Consider the following 25,311-nt stretch of genomic DNA (forward strand, 5'->3'; position numbering starts at 1 on the left):
AGCTCTGGGCTCGGCCTCAGGAAGGCTGACCCGAAAAACAGATCACTTTCCACCTTTATCCGCCTTTGATCTATCTACAGCCCAAGCCAGTTAAGAAGGAAGCATCAATTAACATCTTGGAGAAAATAAAAAAGGATATTTCTCCAAAAGTTATTAATGTTTTCTTTCGCCATCACAAACTCCTTCCTGTTAACCAACATTCCTTAGGCCAATGTCTTTGGTAGAAATCCCTGCGATTTTCTTAAGTTACAGGAAGGAAAACCAGGTCCAGCCAGGCCCACTTTAACTCATGGAAATGAAAGCCAGAAGTCACACATGCAAAGCAAATGCCTTTTATTGAATTTACAGACTAGGTGCTGACTGGTGCTGCCAAGAGATCTCCTTCCAGGAGGGCCGGCTTCACGTCCCACTTCAGGGGGCCAAGACCCTCCTCAGCCACAGAGCACAGACTTGCTGCAGCTTGGCCCGCCCCAGAGAGCATCACCGCCGGCTGGCAGTTCTCCAGCACACGGATGACAGAGCCTGAGGCACAAAATGCCCCTGTGCAGGCCAAAGCACTCCGTGAGCCCCTCTGGAGGGGCCCAGACCACCAGCCTGAGGCTTCCTAGCAATGAAACCGTGCAAGGCGCTCTTCACAGTGGGCTTTTTACAAAAGGAACATACCCGCACTGAACTCTGTATGCAGACTCACGTTTAACAGAGTGACCTTCTGAAAATTCATTTCAAAATAGAGACACTTTCTCCAGAACTATAAAAGCCATAAAAATGCAAAATACTTCTTTAGGAAAAATTGAATCAAAATTATAGCTCAATGTTCAAAATAACACGTAACCTATCTTCTGTCTATGCACCAAGAGCAGACCCAGGCAGCAGCCCCTCCAACCCCACCCCCCAATGGGAGTCAGTTGTTCTCGATCTGCTCAAGGTCCAGCTCACCGTGGTCCAGAGGGAAGATGCCCTCCTCCCCAGCACTGTCCCAGTCACTGGGGTCTCCACTACTCCCGCCTGCGCCCTCACTGGCCACCAGCTCCCTCGAGGCCCACGGGCTGGGGCTGGTGGGGCAGGGCCTGGGGCACGCACCCCTGGGGCCAGAGCCTGCTACATGGATGCCCGTGAGGCCCTGTGAGTGACTTGGCGAGGACACGGCCGTCTTCACTTGGGCATCACCCACATCGTCATCTTCGCAATCGAGGGAGCAAAGGCTTTTTGAATTTTTTAAAGTCTGCAATAAAAAAGACATGGGCTTACAGCATCACTGGTAGGTTATGTGGGAGCGTGCGTGGGGTCTAGCCCGTCCCCAAGTCCACACAAAGCACCAGCATCCTCCATCCCCTGTGTGTCAGCCACTGGCCCTTGGGGCTGCCTTCTCAGGACGCTGCCCAAACATGTCCCTGGCCTTTACCTCCCACACATCCCAGCCCCACCCACACCGAATCACCAGGTCCATGGGCGCCTGACACTTGAACAAGCCCTGATGCCCGGCTGGCATGTGACCGTGTCCCTGAGCCACAGTCTTGCACTCAGCACACGGCTAGACAGGGAGGGTCCCATGTGCCCCCGACTTCCAACAACGGCCCCAACCCCACAAGGGCCACACTAGGCAGACAACCTCCGGACTGCCTTCAAGGCCCTCGAGGGGACTCCCTCGTCCCGCCTCCACCTGGACCCCATTAGGCCACTCCAACTTCAACCATGGCAAGTCCCCCAAATCCAGCCTCTTCCCCTGTCCCTGGGGACCAGCCTGTCCCAACTCCCACCATCCTCTCTCTCCCCAGGCCTCCTCTTCCACTGCTATTCTTCAGATATGAACATGTATAAACCCTTCTCACCTCAAGATATCTAAGATGACCAGGCACGTACGTACACACGTAGAGGCCTCCTCCGAGCTAGGACAATGCTGCTTCCCAGGCAGGCCCCCACTCCAGCCCTCCAGCTGCCTCCCCCGCATGCCACACCCAGGCTGCCCAGGGCATCGGGGCTTCAAGCGCCGGGCTGGGGCAGCCTTGGCCCTTCCCCGGACATGCCACTGCTGCTGCCCCTCTTCTACTCTGCACCCTGGCCAGCTCTCACACAGCAGTGCCCCCACCACCCTCAGAGACAGGGCTCCCTCCAGTCTGCTCCCCCAGACCAGCGCTCTCCTGTGAACTTCGGACGGAGTCCCTGTCCACTCTGGGTGGCCTCTCCTAGACTGTCCTCTGGGGCTGAGACCTGGCAGATGTGTCTAGCTGGGTTGTGTCCAGGCCCAGCCCTGGGGCCCTGCAGCAGCAGCCCCTTGGCATGCCCAGCCCGTGTCCCCAGATGCCACCTCCTGGCCGTCACCTCTGCTTCCTCATCCTCAGCACCCAGCACTGTCCATTGCAACCTCTGCCCACATCTCCATGTCAGCCCCACTGGGAACAGCCTCCCACCTGGCAGCACCTGGCCCAGGTGTCACCTCCAAGCCTCCTCAGCATCATGGGCTCCTCTCCCAGGCAACACCACCCTGGCCTCAGACACGTTACCTCACGGTTCAGGGCTTCTAAAGGGTGCACAGGCAGTCAGCACAGGGGTGCCATGCTGCTGAGGACAAGGGCACACGCCACGCAGATACAACACTACTTGGATGGCAGCAACACTGGCCACTTAAAATTATGAACCTAAAATACAAGCTAACCAACTCCAGACAACAAAAATATCTCCCCAAAATTACCTTTCTCTAGAGCAATGAAATGTCTCACAGGACAAAAAATCTATTTTTTGGCTAAAACATTCCCTAGAAACAGTTCCACAGCAAACTTAAGTAAATAAACACATATCCCTTAAGAGGACAGAGTTCCTTTTTGAAATTAGTACTTTTAAGGAAACTATTTGGCTCTGTAGGACAAACTGCCATGTTTTTTGGTTTTGTTGTTCTACCATAAAAAGTGAATCACTGTTCAGAAGTAAAATTCTAAAGAATCAAATTTTTATGGATACAACTGGCCGTGTGTTTTCGTCACAACATGAGGATGCTTAATTCCTTTTTCAGTCAAATCAAGGTGAACCTGACTTCAGCTTCACCTGAGTCTGCTGGGCGGCGTGGAAGCCCAAGACCCGGTCTCACCCCAGCTCTGGCTGGTCTTGCTGGTGACCACACTGGCTCCCACCACCACCCTGCCGAACCGGGGCAGGCTCCAACCCCACAGCACGGGGCCAAACTGCACGCGCACGCCTGCGTCCACAGGGTGCTGGGGCTTGCAGTGGCCAGTTTTCCTCAAATCTCACACTGTAACATTTCTAACTTGATTCGGGGTTGGCTCTCTGGACCAACTGCACCAACCTGACAGAGCAGGAGCCGGCGCCACGACACAGGCCTCGCTCACAGATGGCAACTGTGTGGCTCGAGGAGGAAAACAGCAGACGTCTTAAAACCTCCGCTTACGGGATATGTGAAGGAAAAAGAACCATTGCTGATAAAAATGGCACCTGCAGAGCTAAGAACCTAGCACGCTCCTAACAACAACCATGCAGACATGCGCTTCGTCCAGCACAAAGCTATGGATCACAGTGAGGAACCTAAGGCTCAGAATGGGGCACGCAGGGCCACCAGCCAGGGATGACCTAGACTGGCACCCGTCTGCCCTGTGTGAGCCTGTCCCAGATGCCAGGCCCAGGGCTAGGTTGCAGCTTCTGCGGTTGCCTGCACCCGAGCGGAGGCAGAGGTACACAACAGAGCTGTTCGAAAAACAAAAGTCAAGTCTTTGAGTTCTAAATCAGGGGCTCAAAATATCACAGGGTCTTTCGAATTGTGTGCAAAACAATTCAGTCTGTGGGGACACACAGTTACCAGAGGCAGGCCCTGACTTAAAGCTGGGTGAGCCTCCAGCACCTGAAGCCAGGTTGGTTCAGCTACAACTAAGCTGGTGAGATTCTGGAAGAAAAAGGGAAACTTTCCTATGAGCCATCCAAAGTTGCTTCGACAAACGTCCAGGGCCCGGCCTCAGCCACACCCACACTGACCCACTTGCCAAGGCCTCTGGCTTTGGTCAAGCTAAACCTTGTGAAAGCACAGCCTCTACCCACCGTTTGGGAATGGCTTGCACAGTGAATCTGCTCACGACCAAAGCTGACCCTGGCCACTGGCACTGTGGCCACTCTGCTGGCCAGGGCTTAGTGGCACCCACGGTGGGCTGGGGGCTCTCCAACTGCCGAAAGCACCTAGAGCCCAGCACGTGTGTGCATGTCAAACCAGGCCTCCAGGTATGAAGAGGAATAGCCACAGACAGTGGGCAGAGCCAAAGGGTCCCCTCACTGCCAGAGGGAAGGGAGGCCAGCCTGCTCTGAGCCACAGAGGGCTTGGCAGTGTCCACACCACGGCAGAGGACACAGATGGCCAGAGGCGGGCTCTGTATGCATGCAGGCCTGTGCGTGTGCCCAGAGAGGAAGCGTGGGGGAGGGGACCCTAGGCCCCTCACCACCTCTGACAAGTGCCCCTCCCAACTTCGCAGGAGAGAGGAGGCTGATGCTCAGGAAAGTATAAACTGGAGGGTTTCTGGACTGGGCTTAGGCTTGGTGGATCCTGAGGGGCACAGGCAGAAAAGGGGGCTGAGCAAACATCTGGGCCCCAAATGCAGAGCCTGGGCGCCTCCTCAGTGCCTCCAGCACCCTCCAGGCAGGGGCTGGAAGGGTCTTCTCTGGGGACTCTGAGCACAAAGGAAACTCCCAGAGACACAGATACTGGGGGTCCCCCAACTCCCAGCACACCCAGATCACCCCACACAAAGCTCCTGGCCAAAGGGCTGCACCCCCACAGAGCCGTGGTCAACAATTCATGCCCATCTCAGACACTAGCAGACACCAGATGTCACCAAACATCTGAGGGAAGCGTTCGCCCAAAACCTAGTGACAAGAATAGCTCAGAAGAGGAAGGCAACATGGAGGCAACAGGCCGTGTGGGGAATGAGAAAACATCCTCCCCCCGAACAAAGCGTAGCATACTCTCAAGAGACTACAGCAGCCATCCCTCAAACAGGAAAACAAAACTAAAACAGGAGTGAGAAGGAAAATCAGAGGATCAGACAGGGAGGCCCCATCGTGAAGAGAGAGAGGGACAAAGCACCAGAGGGTGCAGGAAACAGGCTGCGCTGGGCACGTGGGGACACGTACACGCGTGAAGAAATCATCCACGGAAAAACTCAGGAAACCTCAGACCTAAATGATGCAAGTCTTCAGGAGAAGGGACCCCACAACTCGGACACGTGCCCAGGCACTGTGGTGGAGTCTCTGAACAGAGGGTGGGGACCGCCGGCCTCCAGCAGGAGGACCAGCATCAGAGTGGCCTCTAGCTCCCATATGGCAACACTGGGATCTGGACAGCCCCGAGTCTCCCAAGGTCTGTGGGAAATCCGCTTGCAGCCCAGGATCTGGGGTCTCCAGAAGCATGCCTCCCAGGCATCCCTTCTCAAACACTGCCCCAGAAAGTGAGCCAGTGAAGACAACAGGTGGTGACACCCTGCGACCCCGAGGGCACATGAGGGAGCACCGCAGCTGCACACCAGGCGAGGAGTGCTCAGGCCTCAAGGCACAAGAGACAGCCAGTTAGGGACCGAGTCCAGGAGGGGCAGGAGCCAGGCCATTTCTCCCTGCACCTGGGCTACACACCCTGTCCAGCTGCCAGTGCCATCTGGGACACTCAGTCACCCGCCCAAGAGCTCCAGGCCCTACAGGGGGGCTGAAGCACCCACCCCACCATTCTCCTGTCTGGTACCTCGAGCCGCCGCACTCCCAGGGCCTCCGCTGTGCTGAGTCCTGTGCACCCAGCCCGCTGACCCCAGCACCATGTGTGACCCTGGGTGATCCCAAGTACTGTGTGTATGACCCCAGCACATGCAAACCCTGTTCCGTGTGTGTCCCCCAGCACTGACTTCCTCAGACCAAGGCCAGAGTGATAGCCATGTCACCACTGCCATGGAGTGGGGGACACCCTTTGTAGCCACCACCTTTCACACTTATCTAAAAAATAAAATAACAAAATAATTGAGAGGGAAAAATTAAAAGGCTAAAGTAGAGTAAATCTTTAAAACAATTTGTTTATCCAGCTTTGGGGGGAGCTGAAGTAGAAACAAAAACAGTCAGAGAGAAAACAGGCACAGCCTGCTCAGACTGTGAACTGACGTACACGAGCAGGAAACGAGACTTAAGAAGCCCGAAGCTGAAGACCCAGCCAAGCCTCTCCCAGGTCCTTCCCGGGCCTGCACGGAGGTGGAAGGAGGATGTTCCAAAGAGGGCAGGTCTACACAGACCTACCCCCAAGTCCAAGAGAGCTGAGAGGCAGAAGAAAGAGGCTGACATATCCAGTTTCCCAGAAATTAACATTTCATAGGGACCTATGAACAGAAGCCATGTCCTGGCAGCCATGCAACAGGATGGCGGATGCCCGCACCATGACCCCAGACCCAGGGCTTCCACACCATGGGAAGGAAAGGCAGGATCCTGGAGCTGACCTCTGAGAGGGGCAAGGGTGTCAGGTGAACCTGCCTGAGGGCAGGAACAGTAGATACAGCAGAAACTTAGAGGCACCCCCGGCAGGGGTTCCTCAGAAATCAGCCTGGGTCAGCACCCAAGGTGGGGGTGCTTCAGCCTCCATCACGGAGGACTCGGCCATGATATGCGGCCTGCATCCACAGAGCCAACTGCCCTACCCAGACGTGGCCAGGGCTCCAGAGGAGCCAGGATGACGCAAATGTGGCAGCACCACTTCCTGCCCGACTCGCGCCTCTGCTCACTTCATTGCACCCTCGCCCTGGCTGGTGGGCCTCCTGGAGAGAAAAAGTGGTAGCTGCAAATTCCAAACGTTCAGCTGTGCGATCTCATCTCTCATCTCAAACATTTCGGGTTCCTGATGGTCCCTGCTGTGGTTTGAATGCTGAGGTTGAACCCCCACTGTGGTGGTACTGAGAGTGGGGCCTCCAGGGAAGTGACTACCAGCACAGAGCCCTCGCGGGTGGGTTAGCACCTTGTAAAAGGGCTGGAGGGAACTATGGTGGCCCTTTTTGCCCCTCCATCCCTTCCCCACTCGTGGACAGCATTAAGGTGCCTTCTTAGAAGCAGAGACCAGGCCCTCCCAGCCATCAACCTACGCAGCCTCGATCTTGGACTCCCAGCCTCCAAAACTTCGAGGAATAAATTTCTATTATTTATAAACTCCCCAGCCTGTGGCATTTTGTTATAGCAGCAGAAATGGACTAAGACAGTCCTTTTCTTGGTACCATGTGCTGCTCTAAGCATCTGGGTTTTCTAGTTCAATGGTAAGCAAGAAGAAAATGGCTCGGCAAGAGCACCAGAGCTTCACGGAATCTGGCAGAGCTGCGTGGGGGAAGCCTGGCGTCTTCGTGATTCTGAGGGCGGTGGATGACACCATCTGTTCGACAAACTCAAGATCTCCAGAAATCCAGGGGCCTGAAGGTCTAAACACAGCTTCCCCGTACATACTTCTGGTCTAACTGGCCTTAGGTCCTTTGGTGCCCAAAGGAATTACTGACAAAGAAGCTACTGCCACTGTGAAAGTCCCCCAGGTGCCTGAAGATCCGGCTAGGAGGCCACAGGGAGCTGTTTTCTGCTTTACGACAGACTTAAGTGACCCCAATCACACCAGAGGTGGCCAAACACTTCCTCTAAGTGGTAGAAGCTTTTCAAAGCCCTAAAAGCACACAATTCTATAAAAACCAGCACCTCCTCCACACTCTGTGGGAACTGTCACTGATTTGCACATTTTTAGGGATAATATTTTAACTTCAATTAGAAACATAGCTTTGCCAATAAAAACAGAAAATCCTAAATGTCTTCTTGTAAAAACATTCACTGGCTGTAAGTGAGGGGTCAGGAAAGTGCATGTCCACTGACTGCTGACCAGAGCCCCGACCCCTGTTCCCTGTGAAGGGCCAGCCCACGAATCGAGATTCAGGGTTCCCTCTGGGCAGTCGACAGGCCCTGCCTCTGGCTTACTGATCAGAAAGCTGCCCCCCACCCGTTTGGAGAACGCCCGCTGAACCCTGGGGTAAGGCTGGCATGATCCTGAGGCCAGAATCAGATGGCAAAAGAGCAGCAGGAAGGGAAAACAACAGCCCAGTCATCTCATACAAACATCGACGCAAAAGTCCTAAACAGTGAGTACACAGACTGCACGGCACAGCAAAAAAGTGTGTGTGCACATGTGAGTGGGTGGGTGTGCCTGTGGGCACAGCGGTGTGTGTGTGCACGTGTGTGTGTGCACATGTGAGTGGGTGGGTGAGTGTGCCTGTGGGCACAGTGGTGTGCATGTGCGTGTGTGTGTGTGCACGTGTGCCCACCCAGGTGAGGAAGAACTGAATGTCCAGTACCACACGATTATACTTATACAAGCTTCAGAAGGAAACCAGAGCATTTCTTTCGGCTCTGACCTGGGGAGAGAACTGACAGGCACTGGGGCTGCGGGCCACCTGTTCGCCAAAGGTGGCAAGCATGAAGACGAAACACAGGCACAGGCTGGAGGGATGTCCGCAACACGCATGATGAGCAGATTGTCAGCAACCTGACCAGAACAGAGAGACTGCAAACCCACCAGAAACGTAATCAGCACTTCACGGAGGAAAGGAGAGGGGAAGAGGATGTGGAAGAGGGAGGGGTGCACTGTGGCGCCCCACACACAGCCTCTGCCTATGGTCCCCACCATCAGCCCCCCACCTGGTCAGTCCTACCTTCCACTTCCTCCCATGGGGTCTGGAACACGAGCCTCTCCAAGCAGGACTGCTGCTCAGTCACCAAGCGTCTCTGGCACGAGATATCTGTGCCCCACCCCCTGCTATTTGCCTGCGTCCCTCCTATGCTCCAGACCTGCCGCACTAGCAAGCAGAGGAAGGCTTGGTGTGTATGGGAAGCATGTGGCCAGTTTGCCAGTGTTCACTGGCATTCCCGGGTTGGTCCACCTTCACTGCAAAAGACCAGAATCTTCTTTTCTAAACCCCAGCTCCCTGGAAAAGCATTTCACAGCCGGTAAGTCTGGGTTTTCAACCCCTCAGCTACCAAGAAAAATCTTCCGGAGAACCCACCAGTCAGGAGAGGCAAAGCTGATGGTCATGTTGGGGTGGCCTAAAGCAGGCCTCCCAGAGGACCCCCCCAGGGTCCCACATGGGATCCCAGCCATGCAGCTCCAGGGCCCCCGGGCCATGACAGGTGGAGAGGGACCTTGGCTATCTGTGCCACTTCTCCCTGATCTAAATTTCAACAGACCACACTCTACTCGCTGACCTCCCAGGACAGCCCAGACACAGCCCACCTGACTGAGAGGTGCAGCAGACACCACTGTGTATAGCCTGCACTCACCCCCACCTGCCCACAGAGGCAGGTCAGGCCGTGGCCCAAGGGACAGGCGAGAGGGGAGAGGGTGACACACAGACCCTGCCCCTCTCAGCCTCGGCCCCCTCTGTCCCCAGCTTACACTTGGAGTTGGCATCAAGACGCCCCTCCTCACACAGACCCCGTGACCTGAACACAGCCCGCCCTGCCCGTTATAGCCTCCCTGCCCCCTGAGTGCCAGGACCCTTGAGGCTCCCAGCTGAGACCTGAGGAACAGTCTCCTCAGTCCTGTTGCTCTCCTTTAACTCTGCCAGCCTGTGAGCCATGGGGGACCAGCAGCGATGGCAGGCAACGAGAGACTCTCCCAAACCACAGTTCAAAGGCTCTATCAAAATGCTCACTGGGAGATGCCAGGGAGGGCCCTAAGCACACAGATGCTGCCATCGGGGTTCCCGCTGCCTCCCATGAGAGGAGGGGCCTGGGTCTGGGCACAGTGCCCCTCAGCTCTACCTTGTATGGGGCTCCCAGGACAGATCCTCACGCCAAGAACCATCAGCACCTGAGAAAAGGTAGTGAGGGATCCCAGCAGCTGAGGCTACCGAGTGGGCAGCTCCACCGGGACAGAGGCCCACAGCTCAGCGCCTCTGCTCCCAGCTCCTGCAGCCTGCAAGCCGACCCTGCCTCTGGGGCAGGCGGCCTGACCAGGGCTCTGAAGCCAGGGACAGGACCACCGCCACTCCCACAGGGACCCAGCCCCAAGTCTGGCGGGCATTCCCGACCTGGCTCTCCTCACACCCATGTCCTAGTGCAGAGAAAACCAGCCAGCCAGTAAAACCAGCTATGAAGAAAGTCACCTTGCTGCCTGCTGGCAGCAACCTCGCCCTAAGAATGGCCACGTCCAGACCTAACCTTCCCTGAGTGCTCAGAAACAACAACGAAGCCTCACCCGAGTCATTTTTAGGAAGTCCAAGGATGGGCGTGTCCACCTGGCATCCTCCTGGTGCCTCCGCTTGCGCCGGCTCCTCTTTCTGCTGAGCACGCACGGCTGTGAGTGGCACCGGAGCAGGCCGTGGCGCCGGCCCAGCTCAGGCGTGGACGTGGGGGTGCTGCTGGCTGAGGGCAAGGGGGTGCTTGCGCCCACAAGGTGCTCCTGAGAGAGGGACAGCCGGCGTCTCGAGGGGAGCAGGCAGGGCCCCCCCAAATGCCAGGGTGGGCCTGAGTCGGTGCTGCTCTCGCCGCTGTCCACAAAGCCGCTGCTGGCCGAGGACGGCCGGGGCGCCGGGGGCGAGGTGGGGCCAGCCAGTGGCACAACACTCCTCGGCAGGGCGGTGCCCACACTTCCCTGCAGCGTGGTGCTCCCGCCACTGTTGCACCGCCTCTTGGAGACTGGAGTCCAGACCTTGGAGCTGCTGGGGCGCCACAGGGACCGGCAGTACGCCAGCTCCTCGGGCTCGGACAGGGAGCGGCAGTGCCGCTTGGTTGGCGGAGCCACAGGAGGCCCTGTGCTCTCACTGAGGTCCACAGCGCTGACCACACCCAGGCCTGTGTGTGGGCCCAGTGACTCCGGCTGCCACTGGAGACCCGCAGTGTGAGCTGCACCAGACAGGCTGGGCAGGAAGGGGAGATCGTGGCCTGAGGCCACCTGGCTTCCAACAGGCCATCCTCCACCTAAGACCTTCCGGGGGTTCTGGTCTGCTGAGGAAACAGGAACGGGGGAGAAGAGACAGGTGAGCAGCAGGTGAGGGGGGTCCTCTGCTCAGGCAAGCAGCCCGACACATGCCAGCCAGGGCCCAGCCCATCACCTCCACCTCAAGGCCACTTCTCAGAAATGTCTGCTCCGGGGGACTTGCCGGGGCACAGATGCTGTCTGTGGGAAATGCCACTAGTCACGTGGTCAGCACCAGCCCCACCTACACAGACCGTGGCTTCTGAATGGCCCTGCCTTCCTCCTCAGGTTAGTGATGGAATCAGTTCACTTTGTGAAGGAAGACACCTGGTCATACGAGGTAAGTTAGCGTCTCCACGCCTGAAAACCACCACGCTGCTCTGTTCTCACTCGAGCTTCACTAAAATGTTCTCCCTGTGTCATCAAAATGCTTTTCCTTTGTCTGTGGCCAAAGAGTCTCACAGGTGAGTGACTTCCCCAGCCGGGACCCCTATAAAGTATCTTCCTAAAAACAGCTCCTGCTACTTCATGATCTGGGGTCGCACCCCTTGGGGCAGGTGTCTTCAGGGAGTCTGGACTTCAGAAACTCCTCCCCAACCGTAGACCCACCAGGAGCCGAGCCCCAGGGCTCCCAAACTCACTTCCTTCACACCTTTCCCAGAGCCCACCCCACACAAGCACCCACATAATCCCCCCGAGTCCTCTCTCGCCTGTCCCCATCCCTCCACCTGGTGCCCAGATGCACAGGTGCTCAGAGCCATCACGGCCCTGGCCACTACCCTCCTGACCCACTCCATCCCATCACTGTTCACAAGGTGGACTTGAGAGCAAAGTCAGGTGTGTGGGCCTTTTCACATGGAGCTGGCCCCCAGCCGCAATGCCTGGACCACAACAACCTGCCCAGAGAGTGTTCCCAGATATGCTCTTGGCCGGGGGGCATCTGGCTCCCCCAGGGATCCCCAAGTAGCTCTTGCACTGTCCAGCTGAGGGACCCTGAACTGGAGGCTGCAGGGAAGAAGGCCAGGCCCACTTCTAGGGGAAGACCGTGCAAAGGCTCTGGGGTGACCTGGGGCAGCAGGGAGGCAGGGCGGGGGCTGCGGGGAGCAGGTATGGTTGGAGAGAAGTGGCCAGATAAGGAGTGTGCAAAGCCCTACAGGGCTCTGGGCAGGGACTGAGGTGGTCAGTCTGGCCCCACATGTAGGACAAGCCCCAGGAGGCCAAGGCGGAGGCAGGAACAAGGATGTGGCACCACAGGAGGGCAGGCAGTGGGACTCAGACCCTGCCAGGCGCTCACACTTCCTACTTCTATTTGTGAATTTGGTAAAAAAAAAAAACAAAAAACCTCCACTTTAGCAACTTGGCACTCAGAGAGGTAAGCCTCTGAACACAGATCACAGCAGCATCACCCTGAAGTCCTGCTCTGTGAGCACAGCATGCTGGGCACCATCACCCAGCCTCAGTCAGGGGGCCAACAGAGTGTGACGCCCCGATGCCCCAGGGCCTTCGCTGGGGGAGGACCTGGGACTCCAAGGTTATCAAGGTGTGAACACCGGTGAGCCTCCACACTCAGGTAGCTGCCTGCTCCTGGTCACAGAGGGGCCTGGGTACAGGGTGAGGCCAGGCAGATCCACACTCTCCGCATCATGGACGTCCCAACACACAAAGGTAGCCCAGCATGTGCCACAGCAGAGCTCCCAACAACACTGCATGCATCACCTGACCCACGGTCCCATTCTTTCTCTAGTAGCCACAAGATGCCACGGGATGGGCCTTGTTCTTCCCAGAAAGGCCACGGCAGCCCCTTGGGTCCCCACCACACCCCCACCAGCCAAGAAGGGATGGGCCTGCCTCAGCCTGGACCCTGGCCTGGGCTGTCCTGCTCACAGACCACCCGGACCCCTGGCCCAGCGGCAGCGAAGACGGCTGCAGGTGACCTCCCCCATCCCTCGGTGCAGGACACACGAATACTTCCGTAGGGCCTTTGCTCTGAAGATCATGTTCGTGTTCAGCTTCCAGGACCTCCACCCAGCCTGAGGCCTGGCCCCAACCCCACTCACAGTCCGGCCACACCAGCCCCACGAAGACCCTGCCAGGGCTGCTAGAACACTCACCACTGATCTCCAAATGGAACAAATGGCCACTTCTCTTCAGCTTCTCAGCAGAATACTGAAATGATAAAGAGAAACTTCAATACTGAGAATTCAGAAATAAGAAATACTCCTGTATTTTCCTTAATGCAATACTATTTTTCCCCAACATTTTCCTTTTGGTGATCAAAATGAAAAGCATTGACCTCTGGAATACTTTTTTTCTTAATAGAAGTTCTTTAAAACCTAACATAATTCAACTAAGTAGTCATTTTTCTTCCAAGCCACAAGTGTGCTTCCTGTCTCTGCTCCTGAAGTGCAGACTTCTTTCCTTTCTGCTTACCCGAGCTACAACCATCTTTACAAAGTTCACCACTTAGTTACTTTGCAGCGAGATGGTCTTGAACCAGGATCTAAGGGGCCTGCTTGCAACAGCTTAAACATGGGACCCAGGCTCTGGAGGGCAGCCCTGGTCCAGGGAGACCATTCAGGGCCTCCCTCCCACCAGCAAGGTGGAAAAGCCACTGGGCATAGTAGCAGCTGCAGGGACCTGCAGGGAAGGTGCTACTTTTTTCCCTTGGTTTCGATTCTACCCCATGAAGTCTCAGGGAACTACCTGGCAAGTTGCATCTCCTTCAGTGCCTTTGGGTGACTGCCTATCTGCTTCCACACACTGTCCCAGCACAGGCTCCAGGCACAGAGCCCTGGGGGCCTAAGCCCCCATTAGAACAGGCTAGGGGTGTGCACACAGGAGACACATGTCCTTCTGGAGCCCCACGGCTGTCACCGTCTAGCTGGGCACCCCAGCAAGCTCTGTAACCTCCTAGAGCCTCAGCTTCCTTGTCTTTGAAAACACACCTGTAGTCCCAGTGTGCAGCAGGACACCCAAACGCACCCAGCCCGATGCCATGATGAACCTCTAGCAAGCAAAGGGCTTTCTCAGCCAGCACAAATGGCTCCCACGGGTGGGTCAAGGGAGCCACAAGCCTGCACCTGCCCGGGAGTTCCCACCTCAGTGCAAGTGCACACAGGGGCAGTGTGGTACAGCCCAGTGCTCCCCAGGAAGTACTCCCAGCAGTGCTGGCCGTGTGGGATGGGTGCATAGCAGGGTACAGATGGAGCCAGGACACTAGGACAGAAGGGGACAGCAGGGCTCTCTGCAGGAGGGTGGTTGCTATGCCACGTGCCTTCGACTCGCTAGGACCAGCCTGTACAACATGCCTCACACTGAGGGGTCCTGACGAGATGAGGTGGCTTCTAAACCTTCCCTGGGAGATAACTGCAGAGGCGCTGAGACCACAGGATCCCACTGAGCCAGCTGAGGCAGGCCCAGCCCCACCATGTACTTCCCGTGAGACCTGAACTCAGACCCGCTACTCCACTGTAGAGGCTACTCCACTGGAACTAGGTGACAACCCATGCAGTGCCTGGCCACAGAGCCAGGCTGGGGGCTGGGCAAGTGTGGCCTTGAGTCCAGCTCCCCGACCAGTTCTGTGACTAGGGCAGGTGAGCTCCTCTCTGCAAGCCTCAGTTTCCTCATCTGCGACACAGGCAATAAGACAATGCCACACGGCAGCGGTAAGGGTTACCTAAGAACACATGTAACCCACACAGATGATGATAGAGACCACATGTCTCTACAAAGAAAAAAAGGAGAAACCAACCTTGACGCCTGCCAAACACAAAACTCAGTGCCAGAGAGAGCGCAGTGCCCAAGCTGAAAGCAGAACACACAGGAGGACATCATCAAGCTTGGGTTAGCACAGATTACTTAAATGGAATACAAAAAACACTAATTTACAGGAAAACATCTACATTAAATTTAGAATTTTTGATCCTCGAAATATACTATGAAAAGCAATAAGGCAAACCACTAAACAGGAGAAAATAACAGCAAAACGCATATCCGAGAAAAGACTCACGGCCAGAATAACAATTCTGTCTTTAAATCCTTTCTCCTCTCACGTTCCACTCCATGCCGTCCAGAGAAGCCACGCTGCACCCTCGACACTTTGCTTAGACGTTTCCTCGGCCAAATACCCCATCTTGTCACTCACAAGTTCCAGCTTCCACAAGGCACCAGAACACAAACACCACACCGCCAGCCTCTGCACCAGTTTGTAACCAGGCCTCTCCCCGAGGTTCCAGTAGCACGTCCCTCATGTCTGTTGGGGGGGGCCTTGGAATGGCCTTTACCATCCGTACTGCTGCCAATGTTTTGCTCAGGATTACTGTTTACCCTCCAGGATGACGCACACTTTCCCCGCAGCTCTCTCTTTTTCCGGAGCCCTCACCAGAGTCACCTGCAAAGGTCTGCTCATGGCAGCGTGGCTTTTCCTAGAGTGCTCCCAGAACTCTCCACCTGAGGCAGGGCCACAGCCGCTTCCTTGTGTCTACATTTGTTATAGCAGCACCCACTTCTCGGTACCAACTTTCCACACAGAACACCACTGCTGGGGTGGCCCATCAACAGCAAACACTCGGTGCCCACGGTTCTGGGAGGCTAAAAGCCCAAGATCAGGCACCAGCAGGTTCCGTACCTGGTGAGGTCTGCTTCCCAGTTCAGGGGCAGTTATCTTCTTGCTGTAACTTCACATGGGGCTGGGGTTTCCCTGGGGTCCCTTTCAGAGGACACAAAGCCAACTTATGAGGCTCCACCCTCGTGACCTACTCAACTCCCAAAGGCCCCACCTGCTAACACATCCCCTTGGGGGTGAGGACTTCACCATATGAATTTGGGGACACTAACATTCAGTCCGTTTCATGTCGCCCATAAATTATGCCTCAGTAAAAAAATATATTTTAAACTAATGGTTTATAAAAACCAAACTCTCCACCAAGCAAAGCCTGAACCTGCACAGCTGGACACGGCTGGAGGACAGCACAGCACACCAACTGCCACCCCATACCCACTGGGCTGGCAGGCCTGCTCTACTCTGTGCCTCCCTCCTGGCCCCAACACCCCTGCCCACCCCTGCTCTGGGCCAGCCCCAAGTCAGGGGCCTTGGCCTCCCTGTCACACTCTCGCCCCTTCCTGTTGCCCTGACCGGATCTCAGCCCCTGCTCTGGGCCCTATGGACTCCCCACTAAGTCAAACCCCAGGGTTCCCACCCTCACAGCATCCCCCAATGTCTACCCCTGGTGTCCCCCAAAGTGTCCTCCCCAGGTGTGCCCCCATGTGTCTCCCACCAGTGTCCCCACCATGTCCTCCCTCACGTCCTCCCCAGTGTCCCCCCACAGGTGTCCACACAGCTCACCACCACCCCAGCCCCACCCAAGTCCTAGTAAATGTCAGCACCCTCAGCTCTATTCTCCTAACAGCCATAGTGATTCCTTGTCCACCTGCTCACCGTCGGCCTCCCCCAGGAAGTGACCACCCACATTCCCAGCCCAGCACCCAAAACAGACACAAGCACAAAGCAGGATGATCTTCACGTGTGAAATCTAGGCCCCACCGCTTCCTGGCTGCTGTCCCGCTCTCCGGGGACACCTGAGCCCAGCACGATGTGAGGACCAGCCCCGCCCCCCTCATCTGCATCCTGCTCCAAGGCCCTGAGGGCCTCCACCTGCCTCACCAACAGCAGGACCCCACTCACCGTTTTGTGTGCAGCCCACCACAACCCCAGCCCCTCTGCTCCAGCAGCTGGGTGAGGCCCCCATGCCTGCCGCCCTCACCGCATCGAGGACACAAACCTCAAGGTGGGCGGCACCTGAGTCCCTCCTCCAAGCCCAGCGCCTCATCTGGCCTACAGCCACACAGTGAACGAATGAATGAATCAGAGGGTCTAAAGTGCGGTCAAGAACACTAAGATCAGCCTGTCAAGTTCCACAAAACTCACGGTAGGATTTTTATTAGAATTGCAGTGATCCCTCTATGGGTGCACGGGTAAACAAACCGCAGAGCCACACCGTGGCACACTTCACCAGGACAGAGAAGCAGCTACTGCCGCAGACAATCACCTGGTGGATCTCCAGGGATGGAGTGGAAACGCGCCGCAGATTCCACCTACGTGTCATCCTTGAAATGACAAGATTACAGAGTTAGAAGAGACCAACGACTTCCAGGGACCCAGGAGGAGCAGACAATGAGAGAGAGCAGGGTGGCCATAATGGAGTGACCTGAGGGAAAGACTCAATGTCATCTCAAAAACTATGTTATCCACAAAAAGGGCATTTACTCTCTATCTGTGGTGTTCAAGGCAATAGCCAGTAGCCACATGCAGCTACGTGAATTTAAACTTAAATATACACAATTTACAGTTCAGTTCCTCAGCCACACTCTTCGTACCTCAAGGCTCAATCACCACATACCATAGTGGCTGCTGGCTTTGACAGCACAGCGCTCCACCGTCACACGAAGTCCCACTGGACAGCGTGGCCCTACGTCCTCACCTGCCTTCTCAGTGCAGCCAGCATGAGGGACACTAACTCAGTGCCACCTGCTACAGACGATGCCAGGAGACTCAAGACACAGCCCCGATTCGCAGGACACCTACTGTCCCACCGGGGCAGGGAGGGAGGCAGGCAGTGGGCCTGGACATAACCACTTGTCTTTCCAGGCCTTTTTGTCACAGCTGGATGGTCCCACAGCCCAAGTACATGGAGGCTAAGCAGGAAGAGCTGGGTGTAGCCTTGTAACAAGAGGGTTTTATAAAAACAGAGGGGCCTTCAGAGGAGGTAGGGAGAGCACTTCAGACCAAAGTAAAGGAGACCAGGCATGATGGCTCATACCTGTAATCCTAACACTATGGGAGGCCAAGCCGGGAGGACTGCTTGAGGTCAGGGGTTCGAGACCAGCCTGAGCAAGAGCAAGACCCCATCTCTACTAAAAAATAGAAAAATTAGCCAGGCATGGTGGCACACACCTATAGTCCCAGTTCGCTTGAACTTAGGAGTTTGAGGTTGCTGTGAGTTAGGTTGACACCATGGCACTCTAGCCTGGGCAAAAGAGTGAGACTCTTCTCAAAAAAAAAAACAGACCAAAGTAAAGGAAATAAAATGAAGAGACGGGAGGAGATAGCCACACTGGACTGGGTAAGGCTAGGGGTGGACAAAGGGCTAGCAGAATGTCAACGAGAAGCTGTAGGGCCTGGCACTCCCTGGCACCCACGCACACTCAAAGGGCGCGTGATGGACACAGGCCCACATTACACGGGTTAGCTGCCATCTATGACGGAGCCATGGGACTGGGGGAGGTACCCCTGGGTTCCCCCTCAGCTCTGCTGGGCCTTCTCAACTCAGCGGCAACCTCTTCACCCCAAACTTGGCCAGAGGTCCAGGACTGTGGTATTCACAGCTGTGTCCCAAAATGATGATGAGCTAGACAAATGACCCAGAGCAGCACTATGGCTATAGCACTGGAGGCACTGAAGAGCTCATGATTTTTAACTTTACTTAAATTTTTTTTATTTTTATTTTTGTTAGAGACAGGGTCTTGCTCTGTCGCCTAGGCTAGAGTGCAGTGGCATCATGATAGCTCACTACAGCCCCAAACTCCTTGGTTCCTCTCACCTCAGCCTCCCGAGTAGCTGGGACTACAGGTACGTGCCACCACACCTGGCTAATTTTTTAATTTTTTGTAGAGACAGACTGTCACTATATTGCTTAGGCTGGTCTCAAACTCCTGGCCTCAAGTGATCCTCCTGCCTTGGCTGCCCAAAGTGCTAGGATTATAGGTGTGAGCCACTGTGCCCATCCTCACTTAAATTTAATTATTTTAATTTTAAAACTGATACTCAGTTGAGTGATTGGAAAATTTTTAAGTATGGTTAGAACAACTTGGGAATGTGACTCTACTTTTTCAACTGAAAATTTTATGAAATCTAAATACAGATAAAATTCTATGTAATGAAAACTTAGTGTCCGAATTGAAATTTGCTGTAAGTATAAAATATACACTAAGTTTCAAAGACTTAGCTTTAAAAAATGTAAATTTTAGACAAGAATGCCAAAGACCATTCAATGGGGAAGAAATAGTCATTTCAACAAATGATACTGGGACAACAATAAAACTCAAGTAAGATATAGGTGTAAATCTTCATAACCTCTGATTTGGCAAAAGATTCTCACCAAAGCACAAGCTGCAAAAGATAAAACAGATCAACTGGACTTAATAAAAATAAACTTCTGAGCTTCAAAGGACAAAAGAGTGAAAAGACAACAGGCTGAATGACAAAAACGTTTTGCAAAACATATATCTGATAAGGGACTAGTATCCAGAATATATAAAGAATTCTTACAACTCAACAATTAAAGAGAAATAATCCAATTTCAAAATGAACAAAGGATTTCAATAGACATTTCTCCAAATAAGATATACAAACACCCAATGAGCACATGAAAAGATGTTCAACATCACTAGTCATCAGGGAAATGAAAACCCAAACCATGATGAGATACACCTCAAACCCTGAGGATGGCTGTAAAAGACAGACGGACAAGTGTCCAGAGGATGTGGGGAAACTGGAATCCGTATGCGCTGCAGGGGGGATGTGAGGCGAAGCTGCCAGAGAAGACAGTTTGGCGATTCCTCAAAAGATTACACACTGGATTACCATATGACCCAAAATTCCACCCCTAGGTATGTATATTTCCACACAGAAACTTGTCCATGAATATTCATAGCAGCATTATTCAAAATAGCCAAAAAGTGGAAACCACCCAAGTGTCCATCAGGGAGTGGATAAACAAACTGATCTGTCAAGTGCGAAACTGACGGAGCCTCACACGCTGCCCAAGAGAGCTCTCTGTGGTAAGGACTGCTGACAGGTCATTCCACCCTGCACCATCCACTACGGCAGCCACTAGCCACGTGAAGATACTGAGCACTTGACACGTGTCAAGTGCAAAAGAGAAATAGCATTTTTAATTGTGTTCAATTTTAATTAAATAAACTGTCTGAAAAGACAGTTCGGGGACACCATCAGCTACGTGCTTCTGGGGGACGGTCCAAGACAAGCAGCTCGGTATCCTCAAAACATGAACCCTGAGGGGAAACTACAGATCAAAAGAGACACGAGACATAATGCGTCTGCACCCCTGCACAAATTCAAACTGAGACAAGGGAGGAAATTTGAACATCAAATATTTAATGATATTAAGGAATTACTGGGGGGCTTTAGGGTGAAAACGAAACTCTGGTCATGTTTCTTAAAGTCTTTATCTCTTAGAGATACACACTGAAATATTTACAGAGGAGATATGTCTAGAATTTGGTGCAGAACAATTGCAGCAGGGAGTGGCTGAGGGCACTCAGCAAGGGTCCACAGGCTGATGGTGGTGCTTTGCTCTCTTGCTCAGGCTGGGCAGTGGGCTCATGGAGGTTTCTAACTCTCTACTATTGTCTTCACTTATTTTTCCATAAAAATACTATTTTAAGTCATCTTTAAAACATCAATTTCTATTCTATTCTTATATAACAAATTGGCTTTTTAAAATACTGATTTGTGCCAGTGAATGTCAAAAGTAACTCGTATTTAGAAATTTGCAGGTAACGTGGGAGAGCTGGCCTCCCCTACAATTTCCCACCCAGTAACCAGATTTCAAAGTTCTTCAACACAGTTGAACACACTGTCCTGATTGCAAAATGATATTAAGATATTCTGATAAGTTAAACACTCTAAATCAGATGGCAATAGGGATGACAGGCACTTCTTGCTCAAAAAGATATGGTTTGTGCACGCCACTGTATGTAAATTATACTCATTTTGTATAAAGAGTGACCATCAGCAAAAGCAGGCGCTATAAAGAAAGTATAATGCACCCATGCTACAGAAACCACACAGATACAGCAGCAAGTCCCACCAGGAACTCAGCGAAACACCCACTGGTAGTGAGGGAATTATTTTCCAAACCGTTTATATCCTGGACAGGAAGACTGACAGGAAATTCACACAGAGGGATTATTGGGTTAGAGTGGAAGGAATTCTAGGTGGGATTGTTCTTGTTGTCACATCTCTTTACAATCAAAGCCTTCCTGTGTGCCCCCATTGCCTGCTGCACGCCACCCCAGCTGCACCCCCACAGGAACCCCAGTAGTGGCGAGTGCAAGGCCGAGGCCTCGCCAGGCCACAGTTCTCCCCACGACATAAGGCCAGACAATCCTCCAAACACCAAAACGGCTCCTCTTAAAAGTCAAGATTTGGTGAAAAAAAGGTTCATTCTCTCATTTCAGAAGAAACGACTACTGCAACCACTGGAGACCTGGGGAACTCATCACCAGAGGCAACAGACTCAAAGGCAAACACCCTGGGCTAGGCACCAGTGGAACCAGCAGCAGGCAGGGGCCCAGGAGGAGACTGTGAGCTCGACCCCCTCACCACTCACTCGACGCCCCCATGGCCCCTGCAAGGCCGGGGCCTGGCTGCAGAACTGGCCATGATAGCTTCTCTTTGTCAAATGACAAAACGTTCCCTACAAGAGGTCAAGAGTGACCATCTAAAGAGCCAAGAATGTGGGGGCCCACAGGCATCATTGTATGTCAGGGGTCTGTGCAGACCCCTCCACTGAGGGGATCCTGCCTTCTCCCTGGGAAAGCAACCCAGCACCCTGGCTGACATCTGCTTGCCAGGAATGTCCTAAGAAGCATGAGTCCATCTGATGAGGCATGTACTACCCTGTATCCTTTGGCCTTGGTTAAAGTCTGCTTAAAATCATTTTCTCCATTTAATCAAAAGAAAAACTGGGAACCAGCATCAGTGTCATGGGCAGAACATGGGCTTGCAGCCAAAACTCATCTCCCCTGCCTCAGTCTATCCCATGGGAAGGAGACCTCACCTCCTGCCCCATGGGCTGAGAGTCTGGAAGGCACAGACCGCAGGATGCAGCCAGCGCTGCTGCAGTCACCACTGTCACAGCAGCCCCAAGTGCCAGGCCCTTCGAGCAGCACTGGCAAAGGTTCCGGCCACCTGCCACCTCCTGCACGGAACGCGGCCACTCTTACTCACCCCACCTTAAGAGGCGGCTCTTGGGAAGAGTGCCTTCAGCTCAGACCCTCCTCCAAACCACCTGCAGTGAAAACAGGCCACACAAGGCTGGCCCCAAAGCCTGGGATCCACAGATGTCCCTCTGCCTTCTCATCTACTTAACATGCAACAGGCTACAAGTTAAACCACACTCATAGGACAGGGCTTGAGCGACAGGAGGGAGGCTCTGGGTCCCCCTGGGGTCCAATGAGACCCTTCAGGCCCAGTCGTCTGTGTCATGTGTGAATCTGGGGGCCAGACACTCAGCCACCACCTTCTGGATCTGTGATCTAACCAGGGGAGGGAGGCTGCTGAAGATGACACATCAAAAGTTACTTTGCCACTTGGCTGCACGCGGTGGCTCACGCCTGTAATCCTGGCACTCTGGGAGGCCGAGGCAGGAGGATCGCTCAAGGTCAGGAGTTCGAGACCAGCCTGAGCAACAGCGAGACCCCATCTCTACTAAAAATGGAAAGAAATTAGCCGGACAACTAAAAATATAGAAAAAACTAGCCGGGCATGGTGGTGCATGCCTGTAGTCCCAACTACTGGGGAGGCTGAGGCAGAGAGATTGCTTGAGCCCAGGAGTTTGAGGTTGCTATGAGCTAGGCTGACATCATGGCACTCTAGCCTGGGCAACAGAGCAAGACTCTGTCACAAAAAAAAAGAAAAAAAAGTTACTTTGCCACAATGCAAGAAAATGAATCTGCACATACAAAGTTCAAACCAGGCAAAACTAATCTGTGGTGATAATGTCCAAGACAGAGGCTCCTCCAGGAGGGGCGGTATTGGGAGGGGCACCCAGTGGGATCTGCACAGCTGCTGGATCTGGACAACAGGTATCAGGTGCACCACACTCATGACTCCCAGGCTTCTGTGCATGGGTCTGTCTTTTATTAAAAGCTTATTCTTTTTTAAATGACACTGAAAGCCCACAGTGAGGATGTTGATGGGCTCTGGGACCACATGTGCACTGGATACCCCATCCCGGGCCCAGCAGCACCTCCCCCACCTGCCCTCACCCAGGCCTCTCAGCCTTCAGCCTGCACCACCACCTCTGACTCTGCTGTCTGCCCCCACAGTGGCTTACCAGGCGAGCCTCGGCCTTACGGGTGGGGTCATCCAGACACTGGCTCTGCAGCTTCTTAGTGATGAGTGTGACCATGGTCGGGGCCCCAAGTCCTCCGTCCACGCAGACAGGCACTGGAGTTCTGGAACATCAGACTTCAGAAGGCCCAGGCCACAGCTGGGGCTGAGCTAAGTCTCAAGGTTATGTCTTCATTTACAGAATGATCCATTTTCACGGACTCTTCAGAGCTTTGTGTCTGTTTTTCGGTACAGAGAAATCATGTGACTATATGCAAAACCATCTCACTGACATTTCTATTATACGCCAAGTCCCCTGTGTATAAAATATTTCTGATATAAAATATTTCTGATATCCTGTAAGTCAAGGATGAGGAGTTAAAGGCACACACTAGACCCAGCCACTCCCCAAGCCTCGACTAAACAATAAGAAAGGCCCCATCCACTCCTGCTCTCAAAAAGGGCAAAGAAAACAGGGCAGGAGACAATGGCAAGGTCATTTTGGAAGCTGGAAAGCCGATTTCCAGCCAGCAGTGCAGTAACCCTGACTATAAACTACTAAACCCCTCCCCCAGGTCTGCTCCAAGGTTGAAGGTCCCTCCCATCTTCACTCCAGCCAGCTGGGCAGGAGACCCCACTAAAGGTGGGGTTCCCTCCTGCGACACAGGTGGGGAGTGAGCCAGAGTTCTGCACCAGGCCCAGCTGACAGCCAGGGACCAGGACATGGGGGCTGCAGGACGATGAGCTCTCCAGCCCAGGAGTGGCGGCTCTGACCACACCTCAGGCAGAAGCTGAGACATCTGCACCCACAGACCCTGCCAGGGCAGGGCACCAGCAAGGTGGCCCACACCCACCTGCAGCTAGACCCAGCTACCTTGCAACTTTGGTCCCCTCAGTGGCCCTGCAGAGAATGAGCAGCTGCCAAGAGCCACCAGTTTGGACACAATAGAGGCCAAATAGACAAGGAAAAACAAATAAAACCAACAACTTGGAGAAGATCATCCACGTAAGTGGGCAAAACCTTCCACAGTATCCTCAATGTGACCCTCAGAGCAATAAGTCGCTGTCTCCACGAAATAAGATCAGGACACCCTTAAAAAGGAACAGTCAGAGAAAAAAAGAAAAAAACTCTTGGAAATTATAAAACAGCAGCGATGGAACCACCACAGAATTTCCAGAGCTTGCGTCCCCAGCTGCCACCCAGCTCTGCCTTCTGAGGCCCTTGGGGCGGGCACAGGACACCAGCGCAACCGGGAGCCCAGGCCCCACCTCCAACCAGCCAAGGCCACCAGGGTGCCGCATTGCTCACGAGCACCCGCACTAAGGCCTTGGCATGAGCTGTACCCATCAGAAGGATCTGTCATGGCAAAGCCAGGCTTGTGTTAGAAAAGCAAGAAGCATCTAATTATATGAAATCTGTTAGGAAAATAAATAAATAGATCTAAGGAGAAAAACCACATGAACATTTCTATAGATGCTGTAAAGATTTCAACAAAATTCAATACCCATTTTTCATTCTTTTTGAGACAGAGTCTCACTTTGTTGCTGGGCTAGAGTGCCGTGGCGTCATCCTAGCTCACAGCAACCTCAAACTCCTGGGCTCAAGCGATCCTCCTGCCTCAGCCTCCCGAGTAGCTGGGACTACAGGCATGCGCCACCATGCCCAGCTAATTTTTTCTACATATTTTTAGTTGTCCAATTAATTTCTTTCTAATTTTAATAGAGACGGGGTCTCGCTCTTGCTCAGGGTGGTTTTGAACTCCTGAGCTCAAACAATCCGCCCACCTCGGCCTCCCAAGAGAGCTAGGATTACAGACGTGAGCCACCGCGCCTGGCCCCATTTTTCATTCTTAATAATATATACATATACACACTCCCAACAGGAATCAACAGATTCCTTCCTCAGAGGCCTAAAAGCCAGCATGTTATTAAACAGGGCAACACTGAGGCGTCCCAGCAGATGTGGGGAGCAGAGCAGGGCGCCACTGACACTGCCCCTGAGTGCATGCCTGGCTCAGGGCATTCCTGTCAGTAAGCGCAGGCCCAGGGGACCGCGCAGGCCCAGGGGATCCGGCAGGCCGAACCCAGGCAGGGGCTGTGAGCAGAGGTGCTGTCCACACAGGGCCTGTTCCAGGCCAGGGGCTACACACACAGCTGAAGTGCTGTTCCTCTTGGCTTATCTGACCTGAGATCGTTTCCACCATGCCTTTAGCTCTTG

The 25,311-nt window shown here is 53.8% G+C and overlaps 1 protein-coding gene across 2 annotated transcripts; it reads right to left on the minus strand.

The window, feature by feature from the left end:
* Positions 1-634: 634 nt before the first annotated feature.
* FAM53A (family with sequence similarity 53, member A) lies at positions 635-23,297 on the minus strand. Of its 2 annotated transcripts, none has more exons than XM_012663662.1 (4): positions 23,098-23,297; positions 13,069-13,123; positions 10,238-10,983; positions 635-1,222 (listed from the first exon to the last, which is right to left on the minus strand). In XM_012663662.1, exons 1-4 carry the CDS (start codon positions 23,170-23,172, stop codon positions 902-904), a joined length of 1,197 nt encoding a protein of 398 aa, XP_012519116.1. In that variant the 5' UTR covers positions 23,173-23,297; the 3' UTR covers positions 635-901. The 2 variants fall into 2 exon arrangements, with proteins under 2 accessions (XP_012519116.1, XP_012519115.1); XM_012663661.1 differs by having other exon boundaries at positions 10,238-10,986.
* Positions 23,298-25,311: the final 2,014 nt, after the last annotated feature.

The sequence above is a fragment of the Propithecus coquereli genome, unplaced genomic scaffold (assembly GCF_000956105.1).
Source record: "Propithecus coquereli isolate 6110/MARCELLA unplaced genomic scaffold, Pcoq_1.0 Scaffold821, whole genome shotgun sequence".
NCBI classification, from domain to species: domain Eukaryota; kingdom Metazoa; phylum Chordata; class Mammalia; order Primates; family Indriidae; genus Propithecus; species Propithecus coquereli.